The 23,703-nt window shown below is 31.3% G+C and overlaps 1 protein-coding gene across 1 annotated transcript in view; it reads left to right on the top strand.

Moving 5' to 3' along the window:
- Nucleotides 1-23,703, top strand: part of LOC107366084 (cell adhesion molecule Dscam1) — a 66,221-nt gene that overhangs the window by 35,001 nt on the left and 7,517 nt on the right. Inside the window, exons 4-13 of the mRNA XM_015933658.3 lie at nt 3,000-3,161; nt 5,200-5,529; nt 16,531-16,650; nt 18,056-18,238; nt 18,306-18,485; nt 18,680-18,796; nt 19,026-19,157; nt 20,162-20,335; nt 21,262-21,645; nt 22,052-22,153. Of these exons, the coding sequence (XP_015789144.1) occupies nt 3,000-3,161; nt 5,200-5,529; nt 16,531-16,650; nt 18,056-18,238; nt 18,306-18,485; nt 18,680-18,796; nt 19,026-19,157; nt 20,162-20,335; nt 21,262-21,645; nt 22,052-22,153 (1,884 nt within the window). The remainder of the gene's footprint in view (nt 1-2,999; nt 3,162-5,199; nt 5,530-16,530; nt 16,651-18,055; nt 18,239-18,305; nt 18,486-18,679; nt 18,797-19,025; nt 19,158-20,161; nt 20,336-21,261; nt 21,646-22,051; nt 22,154-23,703) is intronic.

The raw sequence follows: 23,703 nt of genomic DNA, 5'->3' as shown, positions 1-23,703 counted from the left end.
GCCTTTTTCCCTGTCATACAATATGACTCGTCTATAAATTATGGCCTGTCAAATGGACTCTCTGTCTTCTTCCTCTTCCGTATTTAAAACACTGAACAGCTAAAAATGTTACCCAGGAAACTCAATTTGAACATTCATTGAAACGAACATGAGTTTACTTTTTATTTCAACCCTCATTATTGACTCACATCAAACATGTCACAATCACTAATCAAATAATATGCAATCCTCATTTTCCTATTTGATTTTCATCCAATTCACTCCCAGTCCAAATGATAACCAGATATCGACTCATAACTATTTTTCAACAAGCCAACACTTTTAACAGCATCATGCTTTTGCTTGTTGCTCATCTAATCATCAGTTAATCTTTAAATTGAACATGACTTCAATCATGCACTAACTATTTTTGCACTTCATTCCCAGACCAAACCAGACTTTCCAATTTTCCATTTCATTTTCATGCCCAACTCAGAACAACTCTGAAAGGTCATTTGACTTTATGTCAACAGTCTTGAATATGGAAATTATCATTCTTGCAAAACTAATATCCAAGCAAAATTGAAAAGAAAAAGCAAAGTGGACATTCCCATGTGAATCAGAGTCATCAAAAATAGAAATGAATAATTTTGTTGATTCAGAATGAAAAGCAAATTGTTAGAAGACAAACAATCAGTCAATAATAAAACTACAATTGTAATACAAAATAACAAGTTAAAGCACATGAAATGTTTATGCAAATACTGTAAATGTAAACACTATGTAAATGCATTTTTCAGTTGAATTCGTGACTTGAAATTCGAAGGGGAAAAAGTTGGAAACAGGAAATGAATTTGTTGAAACTTTATCAATAAAAAGTTCAGACAATTAGAAATCTTTTATTGGAAGAAAATTTTCCATTTTTTCTCATTCCATTCATTCACCTTGAAAGGCACTCAGCTAAATATACTTTTCTGTAACAAAATAAACTCAATAACCTTGAGACAATAAAACTTATCCTGCTTTTTGTTTGCATTAATCTTCAATTCATATTATTCAAGAGTTCATTTATCATGAAATATTCTTCCCTCGATTCAATACTGATTCTCTTGCCAATGACATTCAATCCAATCTTGCAAGCATTTCTTTTCCATCCAAAAACTCCGGAACTTGAATCAATCTATTTCAATGACAAAACATGAACAACCAGAAAGTGAGTGAAAAAATATTAATGAAACGAATTTCCGATAAATTTTGTTGCAAGCAAAGAGAAGAGAGAGAAAAAAAACTGAATATCAGAACTTTTTACTCAACATTTTCATGAAGATATTTAGTTATCAACATTTTTCTTTTACCAGCTTTACACCAATCAAGTGAAAAACAAGAAACAACCTGATACATTTTTATCTCGTTTCAGAAGTTCATTGGTTGTTCAATTCAAGTTTTTCTCCTTTTTTGTTATTTTCTTATTTTCTTTTGCCTTTTTTACATCAAATGAGAATCTTGATTGATGTAGCAACTGCAACTATTATCAAGTGAATAAAGTTGAAAATTTTGTGTGAACTTGAAAGATGATGAGAAACAGTGATAACTCGAGTAAATTGAAGACTTAATTATCTTTTGAAAAGGCCAATATTTGTTAACAAAGTTTGAAACAATTTTTCAATTTTCATTCCATTTATCATGTACTGTCATCCAAAGAAGGTTAATTATCGCAACAATATTTTCTTAAACCTTATCATGTCTAAATTGGATTTTTTGACTTCCTTTTCCAAGATTATTCCGAGAATTTTCTAGTTTCATATCAACCTCCCAGTCCAACTCCCAGCCAAACTCCCAGCCAAACTCCCAGTCAAACTCCCAGTCAAACTCCCAGTTGAACCTTCAGCTCAACTTTTATTCGCACTCCCAGCTCAACTCCCTGAAAGGTCATTATAAACACTCCATCATGTTTATTGTATGGTTCACTGATTTACTCCAATCCAATTGCTTTTCTTGTAACTTGCCTTTTCCTCATCATTTTTGGTCTTGTTAAATGAATAGTTTTTTTTTCTGTGCCAGAATTTTCTCTTTCTCCAAATTATTTTCATGAAACTTTTTTTCGCCTTGTAAGATTCTTATCCAATTTGAATATGATTTTCGTTAAATCCTGGCTTTTGCTCTGTTAGTCGATGAGTTATTCAGTGAGATGTTATATTGAACGATAAGCGGTTTTATCACATCTATTTGATGTTATTACACTGGGAATGAATAATTTAATATAAAATGTTATATTATGTTTCTATTTCTGGTATTAATCTTTATTTAGTATGTCTATGTCTTGACGTACAAAATAATTATTAACCTGAACAAAATGAACATGATTCTTATCACTTGGCTTAACTTGGAATTTCAAGATTTTCCGATTCACTCTTTTTTCTCAACTCAGTTTTACTACTTTTTTTCATCACTACATCTAATTGTTGGTTAAATTCCCAGTCACGTTGATGGATATTTTGTCTTGGTCACGGATAAATAGCAGACCAAATGATTATTATTTGCTCAAGAATAGTTCAATAGTTTTGATGATAGAAATGTTTAGCATTTGAATTGATGAAAAATGAAATGGTAAAGTTGATTTTCATTAGAAAATCAAAATTTTGTACTGAATTTCAGCTCAACTCATTCATTTGTAAAAGTCAGTTTTTCTGATGAAAATGATTTCATTATAAACGAGTTTAAATGTGAAGGTCAGGATTAGTTGATAATCTTGGTGAAGATTTGACCAGTTTGGAAATGATTTTAATTCCATTTATTAATGAGCTTAATCACACTGCAACTGATAATGAAGTTCAAATGTTGCAGTTTATTAGCTAAAAATAGTTACTTTTAGTTGCACTTAGAGATTAAAAAACTCTTATTCATTAACATTGCACTTAACAACATTGCTAATCTTCAAGCTAAACATTTCCCAATCATGATGGAAAAACTCAATTCTGCTAATCCTGATAATAATTTTTCTTTTGATTCTTTTGCAACAGAAAACATTCGTCTTCCATATAACCATAGACAAAAAGTTCTAGCCAATGGAACTTTAATCATCAACGACGTTGAACGAGCCACTGATCAGGGTAAATACACGTGTGGAGCGCGCAATAAGGAAGGTGTAGAAGCCAAGGGAAGTTTTTACGTTTCAGTTTTAGGTAAGTTCAGAACTTTCTCGTTATTCCTGTGATTTACGATTCTAGCAGCACATAAATGCAAGTTAGAGTCTCACTTCAACGCATATAGCTATCGTAGCGATCGCTATCGATCAATCGATTTATAGCTATCGTTAGATAACCCTCACTCTTGGTTGCATTGGATAATGAAAGATGGATGAATGAATGAACGAATGCAATGCGAATAGAATCATGCTGCAATGGATAAATGTTCACATTCACAAGTGTGATTTACTTGAACGGGTTCAGGCTGTGCTCTGAAGACAAAGTTTCACTTTCCCATTCGATTTTTAAATCAGAATCGATTGATCGATTGAAAATCGTTGGCAGTTGCGTTTGTATTTTAATACATTTGTTTTGATTTAAAGATCTCAAAGTCGATAAATGTTTTCATTCGATAAGGGTTTCTCAGTATCGATTTAAAATCGAATGGTTTCATTCAGGTTAAATCAATCGATTTTTTAGATTCATCAGAGTACAATTATGTCTATCAAAATGCTGTGATAATTTGGTTAGTTTAATCATTAACATCTAATTAAAATCAATTTTATCAACCCTAATGTGCATTAAATATTAAGATCATTATTTGAGGTTGCATCTAGAAGATTTTTCAATTATGAGAATGACTTTTTAGTTAGCATTTTTCGCATCTTATCACAGCATTTTAAAACTAATGACCATTCATGATTGAATTGATTGCCAAATAGGGAATCTGCAAGTGGTTAGGAAATGTTCATTATCTGATGCTTAAGAATAAAGAGTTTTCATTGTTGTGAACAAAACTCAACTATTTTCCTCTCTTGACTACACTTTTCTTATCGTGAATAAAAATAAGAGGTTCATTTGCATTGAGATGATTGATTGTTTTATGCAAATTGTTTACCTAAGATGACATTGATCACACCATTTACTGGCAAGTTTTGTTGTCCTCGCATCTCTCACTAGTATTACAGACAAAATTTAATAAGCATTCCTGAAGTGACATGATAAAGTCAGTCTATTCTTGTACAGGGGAAGGTAAGAAAAAGAATGAAGGGAAGCAAAAATTGAAGTATTGATTTATTCAAATTACATTAACAGGTGAAGTTTTATATCAAGTACAAAAAAAGTTTCAAAATTGTGAACATTTTTTTTAAAATAAACAGGGAATTATCAAATGAAATTTTGGTTGAAAAAATCTGATTAAAAGTATGCCTGAAAAGTTCATAAATCTGAAAAAAAACTATTATAAAGATAATGGTTAAATTGAGTAAACGTTTTACTAACGTTCAGATAAACTTCATTACAGAATCAATGTTATCAACTTTTCATGCCTTTAATATCTTCACCTTTTTGTCTTACCTTAAGCCTCTTAACACTTTTCAACTGTATAGTAAACGATTAATCACAAAAATTAATAGCACTTAATTAAATGAGACTAAAAAATTTACAGCTCAGAGGAAAGCCGAGATAACTTGAGATAAATCTTGAATGGGTTTAAATTGAATGCTAAAACAGCTTACTTACAATAACTTTAATCGAGTTGATATTGCTTCAAAATAATCGATGTTTCTTTTTCGATTTAATCGATTTTGGTTAGTGTATGATCGATTGTGAACCAACATATTGAATGTCGATTATTGAGCGAATCAAGCCTAAGCTAACCTATTCAAACCTAAAAGTTTCTTTCATAAAAATCGATGCAAATCGATTCATATATCGATTTTAGTTTACGATTTTTAATTTTCGCTCCACAAAAATCGATTATTTCTCAAGCGCAAAATGCATTCTAGCGTTTAAACGTGAGAAAAATAGAGCTTCGAAATTTGAAATGCTCTGTGTGACTCATCAATCTCGATTAGAATCGTGATATTCAAGAGCAAAAAGAGACTGTTTATTTTCATAGCAAAGTTGCTTTAATCTCAAGCAACCAATATCATGAAGGCTTAATGAATCTGCATAATCACTTTTGTATAATCACTTAACAAATATTGTCTTTTTTCTAAACTTTTTACTTTTATTTTTGATTCAATCTTCACAGTTCGTCCTTTTATTGATCCGTTCAATTTTTCAAGTAACCTTCAATCGGGTCAGCGTTATAATGCTTTATGTTCAGTTACGCGAGGTGATCCTCCGATAGAGATTCGTTGGTTAAAAGATGGTCGACCGATAACTGGAGTTTCATCTTCCTCAATGGATTCAAATCCTTCATCATCTCCTCACCCATTGGGCATTGATATAATTCAAGTGAAAGATTTTTCTTCTCACCTTACCTTTGAATCTCTTGGACCAGAACACAGAGGAAATTACACTTGTATTGCAACAAATAGTGCCGGAAGTGATTTACACAATGCCTCAATGATTATTCACGGTAAGTACATTCACTCCATTACGCCAAGTGCTCATTGAGAGAGATTTCAAAGAATTTGTCCAAAAAAATAACTTGCAATGAATCTTGACTAACTAGATTCCGAGAAGAAAGTGAAATGATAAAATGAAAGTTTCACTGTGATACAGAACATGCTCAAATTAGTTCATTTCTCTAAGAAAAATTGAATGAAATTTTCATTCGAACTTCAATTGTTCGTAATTGTGGCGCTTCATTGTATCGATCTGAATCGAGATGAGGTTAGATCGGAAGAGTTTAATTTCTCGATCTTTAGATGTAAACTTTAGCTGATGAACTTTTAATGCACCGATTTCTGGATCAACATGTAATATCAATCAAGAAAATCTGTTAAATCAATTCATGGTAAACTTATTACTAGACAAGGTGAGCAAATTGAGTATTTTAATTTTACGTTTGTTTCTTTGTTGGCTCAATTTATTCAAAGCCACAAAGCAAATTGATTCATTTCAACTTGAACCCTAATCTCAGTTTATTCAATAAAATAATAAACTTGATGGTTTCCTATTGAAACACAGCCACAACGGTAATAACCAGAATACAGATTAGAGTGAAAACAGATTACATTGAGACTGTTAATTCTGAACAAAGTTAATTTAAATGGACTCAGAAAGGAAACAGATGCACAATCAAAGTTGGAACAGGCAGTGAAACAACAGTGAAATTTACAGGAAGCTGGAGAAAAGTCAGAAACTGAGTAAAACCAATATCAAGAATCAACCAGATAAACAGATTACAGATTGTCCAGTATAAGTCTCGAGTTAATGTAAATTGATTGGAAAGCTTAAATGTTTACATTAAAATGCAGTGGAAATGTTGACATAAACTTTTGCCCACTAAATGTCAAAATTTGCAACTCAACAAATGAACGATGAATGAGAATGTTTTCATCACTTACCGCAATTAGTCAACCTATTAAGCAAAACTTATTCAGCCAATGTCAACACTGATGCAGATTCAGTTTTAATAAACTTGTAAGACTCAAACATCGATTCAAGCTGGAAGAAAACTTTTGAATAACATTTCGCAAAAAGAACTTCAAAAACTATTTTCTCTGAAAACATGGCATAAAACTTTTCTAACAAATCGTGGATTCTAAATGATATATCATTGTTGGAGTATCGAGTCAAGCGACCAAACAGTTTCTATAAGCGTTCTTTCAACGTTCTGTCGTTTTTAAAAGATTCCCTAATTGTCTCTTTACTTTAAAGCATGTAATTAACTGTTAATCACTCGAACGATCCTCTAACTTGTCAACTAGTTTTTGCTTTTTCTCCTTTTATTTTGTACAAAAAGCTAAAGTATGATTGATTTTTCATGTGTTGATATTTTGTCTCAACAATAAATTAATTGTTTGATAAATCCTAAAAACCATGTCAATAGAAGCGATGAAACTTATGATCAAAAAGACTTGTTAAGCTGGAAATTGTTTGAAAAATGAAATTGAATGATTTAAGTCTTTAATGTTGCCAAAACTGAAAAATGTTCAAAGTGGATTGGCCAAACTGCTGAATGACCGTTTACACTCTAAATGTTGTGTTATAAATAATAATTTACGTACCGATAAATTAGGGCAAATGATGTGAAGAAAGTGAAATAAATAGTTGATGGTTTGCTGTTGATGCATGATTATCTCAATGAAAATGGACTGAACAACCACAATGGCCAATGGATAGTCTAAATTTTGTCTCTTTCTTTTTCTTTCGATGCATTTTTTTCTCAACTTTTTTCTTCACCATCTTTTTGCTTTCCTTTTTCCCAACAATTTTGCTTTTTCCTTTTCTTCATACTCTTCTGAATATTCACTTGCCATGGTTATTACCATGCCTCACAATGGTAAAGATGATGATGTAGTAGTAAGAAGATGGTGAAAAAAAGTGTTGTTGTGTCTAAAAGTACAACAAAAAGGAGAAAAGGTTGAAGCTCAAGAATAGAAGAGGAAAAAGGCAAGAAAAACTCTTTTCTCAGGGAAACTTCTTTTTTTTCCTTCTTCTTTTTGTTTGTGTTCAACAACAAATATCGAAAGGTTCATAACCTTGGTGAGGTTAAATGTTGTATGTGTGTTACCCTTAAGCTCTATGACAATACAGGAAATGACTTTTATCCTTTTGATTTGGAATACATTTGGATGAGGAAAAAAAGAAGCACAACTTGAATCATCAGCAAAAATTGAACCGGAATCGAGTCTGATTATTAGAACTTTTCTGTTGACTTTCAACTCTTGCCATCTTATTTGACTGTGCAACTTCATTATCAAATGTTGATGTTTTCAATGAGAAAACATTGTCTCTCAATTGAGCTTCTCAGCGCGACATTTACCTTTTCCCCTGTTTACTCATGAAAAATGCTCAACTTGACAAAATTATTTTTTTGCATTTTCTTCACTTTCTGTTTTTTTCGCTTCTTCTTCTTCTGACAATTTACATTCTTGTGTTCAATTTTTACTTAGTGACAATGCAATTGCAATCGTATTAGGCTCAAGGCTTACCGGAGTCTCTTTGAGACTCTTGATGTAAACTCTTGTTTACCTTGAGGGTGAAAAAGGTTGAATGGAAAAGGACAAAATGGTGAAAAATGTTCATGAAAATTGTTCATTTCATGTTGCCTTCTTCAGAAGAGAAAATGAAATTTAAAATAAGTTGCACTTTTCCATCTTGCAATGTTAATGCTTTTACTTTTCAATAGTAAATAAGTTGTTATGAAAATTGTTTCAACTTGCTCTTCATCTTCATCATTGTCTTATTGCTGCATCAGATTATTTTCATTATTGAACTTTTTTTTCAACTTTTTTACTTTTTCTCTTCTTTTTCACTTTATCATCACAATTTTGTCACTCATTTAGTCAACTTTATTTAGCGTTTTAAGAGTTTTAAAAGTGCAAAAGATTTTAAGTAAAAATGAAACATTTTCTCGAAATTTTGCTTTTCTAAATTCTCTCAACTTTTAAAGGTCAAAGTAATCAACATTAAGAATAAGTTGAATCAATGGAATCTGATTAAATTGGATTTTTCTAAACCCTTTATTCCAATCACTTTTTCATGATGAAAAGGTAAAAACTTTTTTTCTATTAAATTGTAGGTTTTAATTTTTATTCAAAGCTCTTCAGATATGGAAAGGTGTTAAAATAGAAACTGAATTTCCATTGAAATTCAAACTCAATATGAATAATGGTTGAACCATGAGATGACTGGTAATGTTTGCGTGACATTCCATGAGTATCTTGATGAACACCAAATGAACATTCGGTTAGGTGCTATCTAACCTCAGGCAAGTCACGTATGAATGTATTCCTTTGATGATAAAGAAATGCTTAATTTACCATTGTAATGTGTGTTCAAGTTATGATTTACTGTTAATTCATAATCAGTTGAACCAGAAATCCTTTTCCCAAAAAGTCAACTCTTCAAATTGGTTGTGCCAATATTGTTAATTAAAGCTTATTGGACTATCACAGACATTGAGGTTGTACTATTGTTGAGATTATCGAAGGTTGATATTGATCTTAACCATTTACTTTCGAATGCTTTCGATCTTTCAATCAGCTTTTGAACAATATTTACCTTCAACTGTTCATTATGCCATATCATCAGAATTTAACTAAAAAAAGATGTTTTTCCTCTTCAATTTAGTCTTTTTGTTTCTTTTGCCTTCTTTTTTGTTCCAACAAATGAAATGATTACGAGTTGGGAAAAGTGCTGAATCAATGATTGAAACTTTGATGAAAGAAACTTATTGTCAATAAATCAAATTGATATCTTCCACTTCGATTGATATGGATGAGTACGATGAAGCAAAAGTAAACCAAAATTTCATCGAAATTAAACTTCGAATCCTAGTTCGAAAAACTCAACTTTATCCAAACTCGTCTTCACAAACCTTTGCTGCTGAAAACTTTACATTTGGCTGTTATCGAATGTACTTGAACTTAATCACTTTTAGCGTTAAAGTCCAGTTAATTAACTATTCAAGTTGAATAAATGTCAGCTAATTGCTTAGGATAATTGAGTCACTTCATTATTCCATATCGAGTTTAACCGTTGATAGTCATTTGTTGTCTCACATTAAATGCAACTTAAAATTAATGATAAATTGTCTTTAATTTTATCATTAAACTTTTCACCAAAAGCATTACAATTAATTTAATGAGTTATCCATTTTTTCAATTTTTTGCATCAACAACTGGGATGGCACAATTATGTGATAATTAACTTTTAATTGTTTAACATTTAAATTTTTTTCTGCTCTCTTTTAATCTGCTTTGAAAATTTTTGTTGGCAAAGTTTTGGCAAACAAATGGCTAAGTAAATTGCAAAATTGAATCAAATTGTTTCCAATTGATTTATTTGATTCTTGACTTTGCTTCCAATCTTGTTCACCTTCAATTGATAAATGAATTTCTTATGCAAGTTACGGCTCTGGAAAAGGATTTGTGATTTATTCAATTGAACAAATGTCATGTTAACCTGAATATTTTAGCTCATTTATCATTTTGAACTTTTACATCCCACTAAAGGGCTCTGAAAGCAGTTCAAATTAGCCTCATTTCAATGCATGAAGACATTGCTACGATTTACATTGAACGCAAGGTTCAAGTCGAGAACAGACTTAGGCTGAACACGTGCTAATATTGTGCTATCGAACTATCGAGTTCAGACATTAATATTTGTCATGATCGATTTCAAGTCAATCGATTTTTTCCTACTTTCCGATTTCAGCATAACTTATTAATCGACTTTATTAATCGATTGAAAATCAAGATTGAAAGTCAACAGAAAACGAGGAAACGAAATACTGCTATCAGTCAACGTCGATGAAATTTGAAGAATTGACACATTCAATGTTACAAATCGTAAAATAGAATGTTAGAAACAACAAAATTTTATCGAAAAATTTGGTGAAAGCGAAGTTTTAGGTACTTTTATCTATTTTTTGGTCTCAATTTTGCTGAAATGGCTATCAATCCTCATTAATCACTGCATTCAAATCAGTTCAAATAGTTGAAAAAATGTCTATTGTATTAAGCTTAATGAATGATGAATTGCTATTCAGTTGTTATTTAATATCAAAACAGTGTTTGCTGGTTTAATTTCATTTTAATTTCCCATGATAATCATTAAATGTAAACTTTATGGAACCACTTTGTGTTCAACATTTAGTCTCATTATTATTCAAGAATAATTTTTTTAAATTCAACTACAATTTTTATTCATTTTGTCATTATCAAGTATTTAAGCTCATTTTTCATCACTATTTTTCATGATGAATGATGAATGAAAAATGAATTTCTTCAGATTTTCAAACAATCTGACAGCTAATCTAATCAACTAGAATTGATTCACTTGAAGAAACTATTGATGAATAATGAATAATTTTTTAAATATTTCATCGCATTTCGCAAAAACTTAATTCAATAAACTCTTTAATTAACCTTGAATGGTCAAATACAATGAAGTTGATTGTGATTAAATGGTTGATTCTTTGTAAAGCAATAACTGTAATGACATTGAAATGTAAAGGTAAAGGAAATAAAAGATTATTGTTTACACTGAATAAGCTTCAATCATTACAATCTTTTACTTTTGAATTGCCTTCTTTTAACAAATGAAAAAGTGCTAATCTTCGCCAAGATTTAAGCTGCTTCAAATTCAAGCTTTTTAATCCATTGGTTTTCAAAAGAAAAAATTTGTTTAACTATTGAAAAAGTTCATAGCCTCTGTTCCTTAAGATACCCGATGGACAGTTTGTGTCTGAACCTTTGCTTTGAGTAAACTGCCTAAACTGTCTCAAGCATTGTTTTAGGGAATGACTTTTTTCAATAGTTAAACAAATTTTTCCTTTTGAAAACCAATGGATTAAAAAGCTTGAATTTGAAGCAGCTTAAATCTGGGCGAAGATTAGCACTTTTTCATTTGTTAAAAGAAAGCAAATCAAAAGTAAAAGACTGTATTATTAGTTTCTTTACCCTTTAGGCTTGGGCAAGTTGAGAATGACCAAGTAAAATGAGAATACAAGATTGTTACAAATGCAAGTTTATTGGTTATGATAAAAGGCCTTTGACCAAGAGCAAGAATAATAAGAGAATAGCAAGAAAAAAATAAGAATCCAAGAGCCACCAGAATGTTATCAAGAATAAAAAGAAGTACAATTTAATATCAATGAGAAAAGAGAAAGAAAATCCAAGGTAAATGCATTTATTCAAGAATACTCTGATCCATTAAATTGGTTACCATGTTTAAGATGCTTTAATAGCGACCTGATTGACCTTGTTTTTTCTTTCTCACATTTTCCGTCTTTGAACTGTTCTTTCAATTCACACAAATGCTAACAAAATTGTGAACTTTGAAGAAACAAAATGAATGTTTAACCAAAAATTTCAACTGAATAAGTGAACGAATTTAACAGAATAGCGATCAATGGTGCAATCTTTCGTTGAGTTGACGATTAACGATCCGAGAGGTTCTTTGTTAATCGAAACGATTTCCAAAGTTATGTAATCAAATTATTTCATTTCGAAATTCATGAACCATGTGCAGTTACCATGAAATATTCCCAATGATTAGCAAAATGAGAATATGTGTTCTGTTTTTCCTTATTCATGAAATGAATAAAGATAAGAGAAAAATAATTACTCCAACAATTTAAAGTATGCAATTTGTACGCTTATTTTATTATCATGTTCATAGTCATTCATCTCTGTTTTATCTCAAAATTTGTCACTCCCAGTGCTAATATCTTGATAATGAGCATGAAGGGTAAGCACAGTTACAGTTAAGGTAAATGATGAAATGAATGAGAAAAGGGAAATTGAATATGTAGTATCTTTAACATTCGTTTCGTCAATTTTTATTCCTAAAATTGTGATGCAATCTCTGATAAACTATTTTGTTGAAGCGACTGTAAGAATAAAAAGGAAAATTTTATTTTTATTTCTACTGTTGCCCAATTTTGTCTCTTCTAAACACACATATGTATTCACAGTCTCGATAACCTGATATTCATAATCATAATAATAATAAGGAGTGAAATGAGAATAATAATAATGTATAAAAAATGTCTAAGAATAAACACAGAATTTTTGTATAGCGAGAATTTTGTGCATCTTGAAATGTGTCAACCGTCAAACAAAAAATTTGCATCTATATGAGTTTTTATCTTGAAAACTTCCCTTTTTTGTTCCATTCTCAACATTTTATTTTCTCATTTTTCCCTCAGTTTTCGCCTTCTTTCTTCCAAGAGAGGCAAAAAGGTTAGAAAATAACTTGGCAAAATATTCATACAACTGTTAGGTTTAGTTTAATATAAAAGTAACTTTTCACAGTTTACAGAGAGGGCACAGAAACTGCCACCTAATTTACATTTCAAGGTTCCTCATTCATGAATTGAACTTTTGTTTTTCGACTTTGACTGCGCGCCATTGTGCACGAATCTTGCAAACTTTTTCTAATATGCCAATCGAACGTATTGAATGTTTCCAAGTGGAAGGTCATGTTGACCGGAGTTCGATTAAAAAACTCGAACATAGAATATTACCGTATCAGCTTTTTAATGTAAAAACTGACGTTTTTTATTCTGTTTTATTTATATTGTTTTGAGTCATACCTAACGCACGGTAATGCTATAGAACAAAGGTTCGAACTATAATTTCAATCGTGCAAGGTCATCCAAGGTCACTCAAGGAGTTCTAAATGACATTTTATATCATTTTAGAAAAGACTTTTCCAGATTGACTGATACCGGGCGTTTTTTTCATTTTACGCCTTCATGCAGGCATAACTTACGTACGGTTAATGCTACAGACTTCAGACTTGAACCATAAGCTTATTCAGATTGCACAACCATAAATTCGAGTACTCAAGGTTATTCAAGGTCAAGTCTTTATTTGACCTCTAATTGACATGCAAAGGTTATTTTCTGAGATCGCAAATTTTTATGACCGATAGTGTTAGTTACATGCTCATAACTCATACTAGCTGCAGGATATGGGCGAGCCCATAACATTCAGTTGATTAGGAAGAATTAGGAAAAAATCTTTTCAATGGTATTAGTTAGGAGCATGTAACTAACATTATCGGTCATAAAAATTTTGCGATTTCAGAAAATGACCTTTCAATGTCAATTAGAGGTCAAATAAAGAATTGACCTCGAATAACCTTGAGCACTCGAATTTATGGTTGTGCAAGCTATGAATAAGCTTATGGTTCAAGTCTGAAGTCTGTAGCACTAACCGTTCGTGAGTTATGCCTAAGGCGTAAAATGAAAAAAAACGCCCGGTATTTGAGACACGTTCATTTCTCGACTGAACAATCCATGCTCATTTATTATTCATCTAACAATACACTGTATTCAGCTCCGACGAAATTGAATAGATTTGAATCAAAATAAACCGCTTATTGAAATGTTTATTGATACACACTTTATGAGCTTTTAGTTGTGAATATTCAATATGATGAATTTAATTTTATTGATTCAATTGTTTTAACATATTTTCTGTGCACGGTGGTGCATTTAATATCAGGAAACATGGTACGGATATACAGAGTTTTACAGATACGAAAGACATCGCTACGCCAAAAGAATGTAGTGTTGTAAGAATAAGTTTTAATTTTATCCAAACAAGATTTATAGATGTGGAAGTAAAGACAGTTATCGTTGTGGTTAAATATGGAAATAGCAGATATCACCTGATTAATCACTTGTTTTCCTTTATGTGAGCCACTTCTTTCTGGCCTATCGATTACCAAATCTTGATACTCCTTACAAATAAATTTCTTCGCTGGTGAAATGCTGATGAAGATTTGAATTAAAAAAAGCCTAATTTAAATGAAGAACACAAAAATTCACAAGATAAGCTTATGCGACTTGAAATGTTGTATTAAAGACAACTTTATTGTAATATTAGGTTCCGGAAATAAAAGTAAAAAATTGCGGTGGTTTTGTTGGTGTTGAAACTGTAAACAATGTGGAAAAATGTAAACACTTGTTTTGGGTTCGAAATTTTCGCGATTCTTCTGTCGGTGGCAAGTCGAAAAGAAAAAAGATTTTAGCTATATAGATATAGCAATTGAATGTTATGGAAACACCTTCGTCATTGATTGAAATTAGTTATGAACATGTAACCACAGTCAACCAATTTACATGGTTTAAACTCTCAGGAAAATTTACTGAAATGTCATTTAGAGGTCAATAGCGAAATGACCTTGAATGACCGCGTGCATTTGAACTGTCTTTAAGTATTTCAATCTGCGCGATCGCATGACTTGGATCTGAGGTCTGTAGTAACATTTCTTGAATTATGAACGCAAACAGGTAGTAAGATTAAAAAACGTCCAGTACTTTAGTCAAACCTACCAAGCTTTGATTTCTGTTAAAATAATAAACCAAAATATTCCATTGAATTACAGACCTTCAGCTATTAAATCGTATTTACTTCATTGTTCAACTTAACAGATTTTCATATTAAACTCATGCAATACATTCAAACTTGCATATCGATCAATACAGTGTTAATATCAGATGACATTTTACTTTGCTTGAAACTATGGTTCAACATGAAATTTATTCATTCAACTCCCTTTACTTTCTGATTGACTTTGATTGATAAATTAATTTGATGTAATAACAAAGTTGATCAGTCTATATTGAAATGAATATCAACCTTGTGAATTAGCTGGACAAAATAATGATGTATAAAAACTGATTGACAGATAGTTGTGACACAATTTTACATCTCTCGAGTTGCCTTTTGTCCATTCACATTCTTGTCCAGATAATAAACATTGGACATACAAAAACATTGATCCACATTTTGCTTCCCTTATGAATACATTTCTTAGACAAGGTTGAAAGATACAAAAGTTTTTATTAATATCATCATCATAATAAGGATGAAATATATTGTCACAAGGTTGAATACAACTGCAACTAAATTCATGGGAAAATTATGAATACAATTTTCTTCATTTTTATTTGAGCATTTATGTTGCTGTCTGTTGAACCAAATGCTCACATACAGCATGATGAGTATGCAGAAAGGAAAGAAAACGAACAAAAAAATATTTGATTCTCAAACAAATTCTTAGTTTTTTGTTCCAAAACAAAGACAATTTCATGTGTATGCATAGTATTTGCATAAATTGGTAAATTAAACAATCCTTTTGACAAGCACAATGTTGGAGTGAAAATTATATTGAACTGTCAGAAGAAGAAAAAGGAAAATATTTAATGATAATGAAAATAATGAAATGTCGGTATTTACAGTTTAATGTTGATAGTTGAAGATAAAAAATTTAACCTTTTTTTCATATTCTTTCAACATTTTTAAATGAAATCTATTTTCTCATTCTTGAGCAAATTCTTGAAATATCCTCATGAAAACAACTTGACTGAGTAAATATTAGCTATAAGAGTTTGTCAACTTTAGTCCAAAATTTTTCATGATTATTTTATCGATATAAAACTTATGAGGCATTAGAAGCAAAATCTTCATACGGCTCATGAAAAATCTTGTTGAATCACAATGGAAATTCATAGTCAACAAACATTCAGACGAAAGCTCAAACTTGTTTCGCTAGCTTAAGATTTAGATTCGACATGTACAGATAGATTGCGATTTAAACAATACTTTCAGAATTTTCTTTGAATGGAAAACTTCGACGATTCAGAATCTCACTGGATTTTTTTGGATAATTTTTACTATTCATTAGTGAAAATTTCGCCAAGAAGTTTTTTCTTGAGTTTGAATGGTTTTCGTTCGGAATTTCACTGGGAGTTGCACAAAAAACTCAATCGTGAAAAAGTTTGTTATTTGACTGCAAGTGTTGAACTTTTTCATGAGTTGTTTGATATTAATAAAGTTATCAATTTTTGGGCAGATTCTTTCTTCTCTACTCGGAAAATTGGCATTCCAAGTGACATTTTATTGATAATAATTGGTTTTTCATTATCTATCTAATTACCAACTTCTAGTACCTCCTCGATGGCATATTGAGCCAAGGGATACTGCAGTGATCAAAGATCAATTAGCAATTATTGATTGTCAAGCAGATGGATTCCCTGTTCCTCAAACACATTGGTCAAGAGCAGAAGGTAAGTCAATAATGTTAATCAAATTAATCTTGACACCATAAAAAGAGCAGCCAATTCAAAGGTAGCCTGAAACTATTGAACCTGAGCTTCCTAATTAAAGACAATCAATTGTCAAGTTTACCAATTAACAAGAATATCAATTACCAATTATCTTTCTCATCACACAATCTATGCAATATTTCACTCCCAGCATAACAAAAGAAATATCAACTCAAGTAGCTCTTTATTTTCATATCAAAAGCAAGTCATGTTTTTGCCCTTCAAATCCCGTTACCAAAAAAATTATATCAAACAATATCAAGTACACCAAGTGAAAAGATCAAAATTAGGTTAAGTCAGGTTAAGTTAGATATGATTCCAACAAAAGTTATCGATTTCGTTGCGAAAGACTTCAGCAGTGCGACAAGTCTTGATAAAGTGTCTAATTGCAAGTTGAAAAACCACAACTTTCATAACATCAAGATTCATCGAAAGGAGAGAAACATTTTTAGATCAGATTTTTCCCACTTGAATTTTTCCATGTTAACAAAACGAAATAAAATGTCAATCAATCAAAATCTATTAGACCCTCTCTCTAGCCTTTGTAGCATCCTTGGGAGTGAAAACTCCAAGCTTATTATCATGTTATTGGTTTAACATTATAGACTGTCCCAAACATAAAAAAGTGCTTGAAAAAGCCATCAGTTAACCAGAATGTGAAATCTTTCTGTTCACTTTTTTTTCTCTCTGTGGTTTCATTTTTCTTGGAACCAATAATAATAATACATAAAATATTGTAGTTCAAGTTACTGATAAGAGTTGGAGCAAACAAATATATTATTATACTTTCATTTAAATTGAGCAGCAAAAAAGTGACTCAAGAATAAGCTTGAAATGATGAAGATGAAAAAAATTTCTTCTCTCGATATTAATAGTGAATCCATTTTTTTGCTGTTGATATTTTACCCTCCCAGTCAAGAATCAACTATAACCTGTCACTCAAAGTGACCGACATTTTCATTATGTAAATGTTGACTTTTTGCTTGTTTTTTTTCAATTTATTTCATTTCATATTTATCAATCGGAAAAGTGTTTACAATTTATATTTATTATTACCTTTCAATGTGACTTTTGTTTTTCCATTCAATTTTTTTCTTGTTAAATCAAAATTTATATTCTCATCTTTTTTGCAACTTCAAGTGCATCAAAATGAGTTTATCTTGGTGAAAAGTTTCAACCTTTTTTGCCTTTTATGGGCCAGTTTTATTTACTCAATGTCCATTGAAATGCCAGAAAACTATTATTTCCACATTACAATACAGGGAAGGAAAAAATATTTAATTCAACTTTTATTGGTTTTCACTGGAAACGAGAAAATCTCACAAATATTGTTTTACTTTATTCCCTCATTGCTCTTTCCCTTTAGGTTACCTTCAAGAACCATCGACCAATTTTAAGCCAATCAATTCAAGTCCACATTTGAGGGTTTTCGAGAACGGATCTCTTGCTATTCATAATGCTCAAAAGTCAGATGCTGGCTACTATTTGTGTCAAACGAGTAACAACATTGGGTCCGGCCTTAGTAAAGTCATTAAACTCACAGTTCATGGTGAGTATGATTTATGAGTTTATAAACTTTTTTTTAGTTTTTCGTTAATGGACTTTTCGTTTTCCAGTGGCTGCTCATTTTGAAACCAAGTTTAACGTTCACACTGTACGGAAGGGTCAAGAGGCTCGGGTTCAATGTAAAGCAATAGGAGACAAGCCAATTACTATAAACTGGCTCAAGGATAAAATAAGCTTTAACCCTCGAGATGATGTACGTTATGAGTTGTTTGAAGAAGCCAGTTCAGAAGGTTAGTACAAGATGAACGTTTGAAAAATTCAGTGGCTTGAAATAATTTGTTAATTTCCACTTTGAAAGGACGATTGTAAAAATTGAATCAGAATTTCTTTTTTCATTACTAATGGAAATATCAACCCATTTTTTCGATCATGAGTTGTAACGAAATTGAACTTTTTTTTCGTTTCCGTATCAATCGTTTTCCAGGTTTGATTTCTGAAATTTTAATCCGAAGTGCCGATAGACGTGACTCTGCCTTGTTTACTTGCAACACTTTTAATGGTTTTGGTAAAGATGAAACCAATGTTCAGCTTCTTCTTCAAGGTAAACCTTTTTTGCTTCATCAGTGTTGTATTATATTCTGTCCACCCGGAAGTTTAATTTTCTCACCCAAATTCATTTCAATAGTAAATCTTTTCAACAATTTCCTATTCACTATTTACCTTTTCTCTTCTATTCTGTCTTCTTCTTTTTTCATTCTTCTATTTTCTCTCTCACACAACTATTCTTTTTCCACATTCAAACCTTTTTTATCCATTGAAACCATTCACAGAGCCTCCTGATGCACCACAGGATGTTAAAATATCTGACCATGATGGAAGATCAGCAACAATTACATGGTCACCCCCTTATCCCGGAAATAGTCCAATAATGGAATACATTGTTCAATATAAATTGGAGAAAGGTAAATAAGAAAATGAGATTAAACCAATTCCGATCAAATTATTGTCCAATTACTTGAAATTTTTATCCTTTTGCCAACCATTAACCATACAAATCTCCAGAAAAGAACTGAACTTAAAAGAAATTCTTTAAAAATCAAATTTCAAACGCAATAAGCTAAAATGATTTCATTGCTACACTCAAAGTTTACCCTCATGAGCAGACACAAACTCCGTGTGAGATGCTAAGATGTTAAGTCTCTCAGGTTATCTTCAATCAATAACTAGTAAAGTACATCAGCAAACAGCTTTAAAGACTCTTTACGAGGAAAGAGCCTCAACACTCATTTAAGTAACCGAACAAGTGCTTGCTTATAGCATAACTTTAGAGCTTTATACAGCCTCTTTTAAGAGCAACAAAAGTCGAAGTGAATTCATTATTTAACTTGTATTTTGAGTTAGTTGTACTTCAAGATGTTGACGTAGAAGCAGAATCGTACTAGAAACAAATTAATATCATGATCAATTTTCTTGTTCTGTAAGATTTGAAGCTGAAGTTTTGAGCAAGTTCAATATTATTATTGTTTCATTTTTTGAATAAACAATAAGACATTAAACATTATTTTGCAACTTTACTTCCTAACTCTTTAGTTGAAAAAAAACCAATTACCAATATTAATACAATGATGATGATTATTATTATGATTATTTTTCATGAGAAAAGTTTCTTCTTTGAAAGCAATCAGCTAAATTGATTCTCATTAGAGGGTAAAAATGAGTGTCATGATGAAAGATATTAATATAAAACTTGAGAAGATTAAAATGAACATGGAAAAAAAGGAGAAGAAATAATGAGAATTGGAATATACAAGAAAGAAAAAAGGATTCGGAAATGATGTTATTTGTGGTTCTTGTTTGTTGCAAATTCATGAGTCATTCTTTTACCATCTTGTTTACTTTCTTGTATCATCATCATTATAACCATCATCTTGATTATCATCATCATCCTCATCTTGTTATAACCCAGAAAAATGGACTGCATCACGAGGCTTTTGGAATGGCTCAGCTCCAGGAGGTGCAACTTTATATAAGCTGAAAAATCTTCATCCAGTGACACATTATCAGTTGAGGATGTTTGCAACAAATGCAATTGGACGCAGTGAGGCCAGTCAAATCATTCATTTCCGGACTGATGAAGAAGGTATGCATCAATACTATTTCCTCTCATCAATCTAAATCTCTTTTCTTCATCATCCTCATCATCATTATCCTCTTCCATCTTTTCCCTTTCCATTTATACGTTTCCCTCGATTCTATCCATTTCAATCAATTATTATTCCCATTTTTTCCTCATTATACTTTTTTCACTCATCGATTCGAACCATTGTTTTTAACCTTTAACCTGATCAACCTTAACCTTGTCCTTGTTTCAAATGTAATTTTTTTCCTTCTCTTCATTTCATCTTCGATGGACAATGAAAATGTCATTAATTTATTTCACCTTTTCTTGCTGCTTCTAATGTTTAATGTCACCTTTTTCATTCAATAACTAAATCCTCTTTAATAACAATTTTGATGTTCCCATAATGATTCATTGTTACCCTGCAAGTTTTTTTCATCAAAATTTTGTCCTAATAATAGCAATAGATAATGGTTCTTGATAGTTTCTAGACTTTTTTTCCTCTCTCTCATTGCTTCTTGTTCCTGATCAACTGAAAAGATTTGAAAGCCTTTGGGTCAATCTTATGTCACAGTTGATTGAATTTATTGATCAGTCTTGTAAGCCATTGCAACAGTTGCACACAATTGAATGTATTACATGGCTTATAAGACGGTTGATGAATCTTTATCAAGTTGATTTTGTTAACTGAATAGCTTAATGTAAGGTAAAAATGAAAAAGGTTGATTATTTCATTTTTGTATTGATAAATTTGATTATCCAACTAATGATGGAAAAGCCTGCAAGGTAGATTCAGGTTGAAACAGGTAAAACAAATTTGGTGAAAAATGTATTTCTCGAGAAAAGAAGAAGAAAAATTGAATCCAAACTCGTTAATCATTTCATTTTGATCGCAGTACTTTTACAACTCGATTATTGATGAACTGCTTTTTCTCGCTCATTTGCAGCACCAGGAGGGCCACCACTCCATATCAAAGCAATACCCATAAGTTCATCGTCCATTCGGGTAACATGGAAACCACCCAAAAAAGAGTTGACTTTCGGTGTTATCAAGGGTTACTATGTTGGCTACAAAGTGGCCAAAGACACTGATGAGGCTGGTGGTCAACGTGCGGTGAACGGGGAAGGTGAAGGCAGTAAGGTTGAGGGTTCACCCAATGGAGCCTCTTATACGTACAAGACGCTGGAAGCCAAGGACAGGTCGTCCAATGAAGAGGCTCACATAACTGGCTTGACTCGAGCAACAAAATACTTTGTTACTGTTCAAGCTTTCAACTCGAAAGGCTCAGGTCCAGCATCTGAAGAGGTTCTTGTCCAAACTTTGGAGAAAGGTTAGTCAAGGGAAAGGGGAAGAGCTGACCGATTGAGAAAAAGATATTGTTCCAAGCCATTTGATTTCAATTTACTATCATCATCATGAGACAGATGAAGATAGAGAGAGATGAAACTCTGACTAGAATGAAAATCATGACATGTTTTTTTTCGCTTCTAGTAATGATAGACTATACTAGGCGAAATAATGTTCAAATTGAAAAATTTTTGTCTCCAAATTTTCTGTTTGCAATCATTTAACTAGTAATTTTATTTACTTTTTTTTCAAACACGATTAAACTTGAAATTGTTCATCAATTGAATGAACATCAGTATCATCATTATTGATGATGAAGCAAAACTTTTCACTGTAACATTTTATCGCAATAATGATTTCAAATTTTTACTATCTTTATCTAATTACAGATCCTCCTGTTTCACCAAATCTCAAAGTAAACTCAAAAACTTCTTATTCAATCACCATCTCTTGGTCCATTGATCAACAAGCTCAAACTGATCCTCCAACAGGTAAATATCAACTGAATAATTTCAACTAGAGGTGGGCGATTACATCGATTACCTCGATTATAATCGATTAGTTCAAACAAAATAATTATCGATTAGAGAAAAAAGTTAATCGATTAGTAAACATGCTAAATCTAGCTATATTAGCTAGTACAGTTTGTTTTTTCACGTTGAATTCATGGCGAATTTTCAGTGAATTCATGTTATTTTTGAAGTTTTCTTGCTTTTTTTCGATTAATCGATTAATCGATTATCTGAAGAAATTTTTGATTATAATCGATTATCTGATTATCAACTAATCGCCCACCTCTAATTTCAACCCTGATTGTTCACAATTTATATGCATCATTGGGTCACTTTACAGCATTACAAGTTTTAAAATGAAAGTTTAGTTGAGAAGCAATTGCTCTTAACATCAGCAGATTTGATCTCAATAAACTTCTCATTTCGCTGTAAAATCCGATTGAGCGGAAAGCTTCACTTCCTCACAAATGTATTACAAAGTTATGTTAGATTGCAATTCTAGTATCATTCGATTTTTAATCGATTTTCCATATTATCTTCGATTATTCACAAACTAATCGAATACTGTCTCGATACTCAAATATTTGAATCGGTGCACTTTCATTTATCACAACTTTTCAGTACAAAGTATCGATTAAAATCGATTTTTCGTTAGATTTTTATGAAACAGGGGTGTCTTTAAGATTAACAGCTTATGTTAGCAGATTGACAAACATTGTGACTACTGACTAGTGTTTCGATTCTGATCAATTGATCTATCAAATCGATCAGAGTCGAATGTTAGATCGAACGATTAAATCAATTTTAAAAGAAAAATTCGTGATCGGAGATTTCGCCTCATTTGTGCTGCTGATTTCTGGTCGAATCGAATTTTTTATTAGAAATTTTCTCAATTTTATGGATTTCTAAAATGAGCTTGTTAAAATTGTCTTCATCTTTCGGATGAAAATTGGCAAAATTATGAGTTTGACGGTTGAACCACATATTTAAATTAGACTCGTTATATGAAGCTATAACTTGACTGGCAAGATAAAATAAAACTTATTAACCTTATTAACTTTCATCAGTTGATATAGTCAATTTGTTATCAATAATAATAAACTTTTCATCTTTCATTAAATCATTAACCTCAAGATGAGGGAAAAACAAAGATTATATACCATGAATGGAATGTTGAACGATATATCATCCTCATCTTGATGATGGTGATGATAATGATGAGAATAATGAAGAGAGATGAAAGAGTGTGATGCAACTTTTTTTCACTTATTTTTTTCCTCTTCTTTATCCTGTCATCGTCAACTTTCCCTGAATTTTTTGCTTCCCTAACTTGATAATTTAATAAACAATAAGCCTTGAATATTAGATGAATTTTCACTCATTGCTATTGAACTTTCTCTATTGCCTGGTAATAATAATGTTTTTTTTGTATAAAATAAAAAATAATGAAAAAAAAGTGTTATTAGAGAAGCAAAGTCAAAGTTCAACTCATGATAATGTTGAGCCAAAACAAAATATTCAACTTTTTT

The sequence above is a fragment of the Tetranychus urticae genome, chromosome 2, assembly GCF_039701765.1.
Source record: "Tetranychus urticae isolate SD_2017Ah chromosome 2, NJAU_TeUrti_SD_1.0, whole genome shotgun sequence".
Taxonomy (NCBI): Eukaryota; Metazoa; Arthropoda; class Arachnida; order Trombidiformes; family Tetranychidae; genus Tetranychus; species Tetranychus urticae.
The sequence above is the reverse complement of the archived record's forward strand: the minus strand, read 5'-3'. Positions and strand labels throughout refer to the sequence as shown.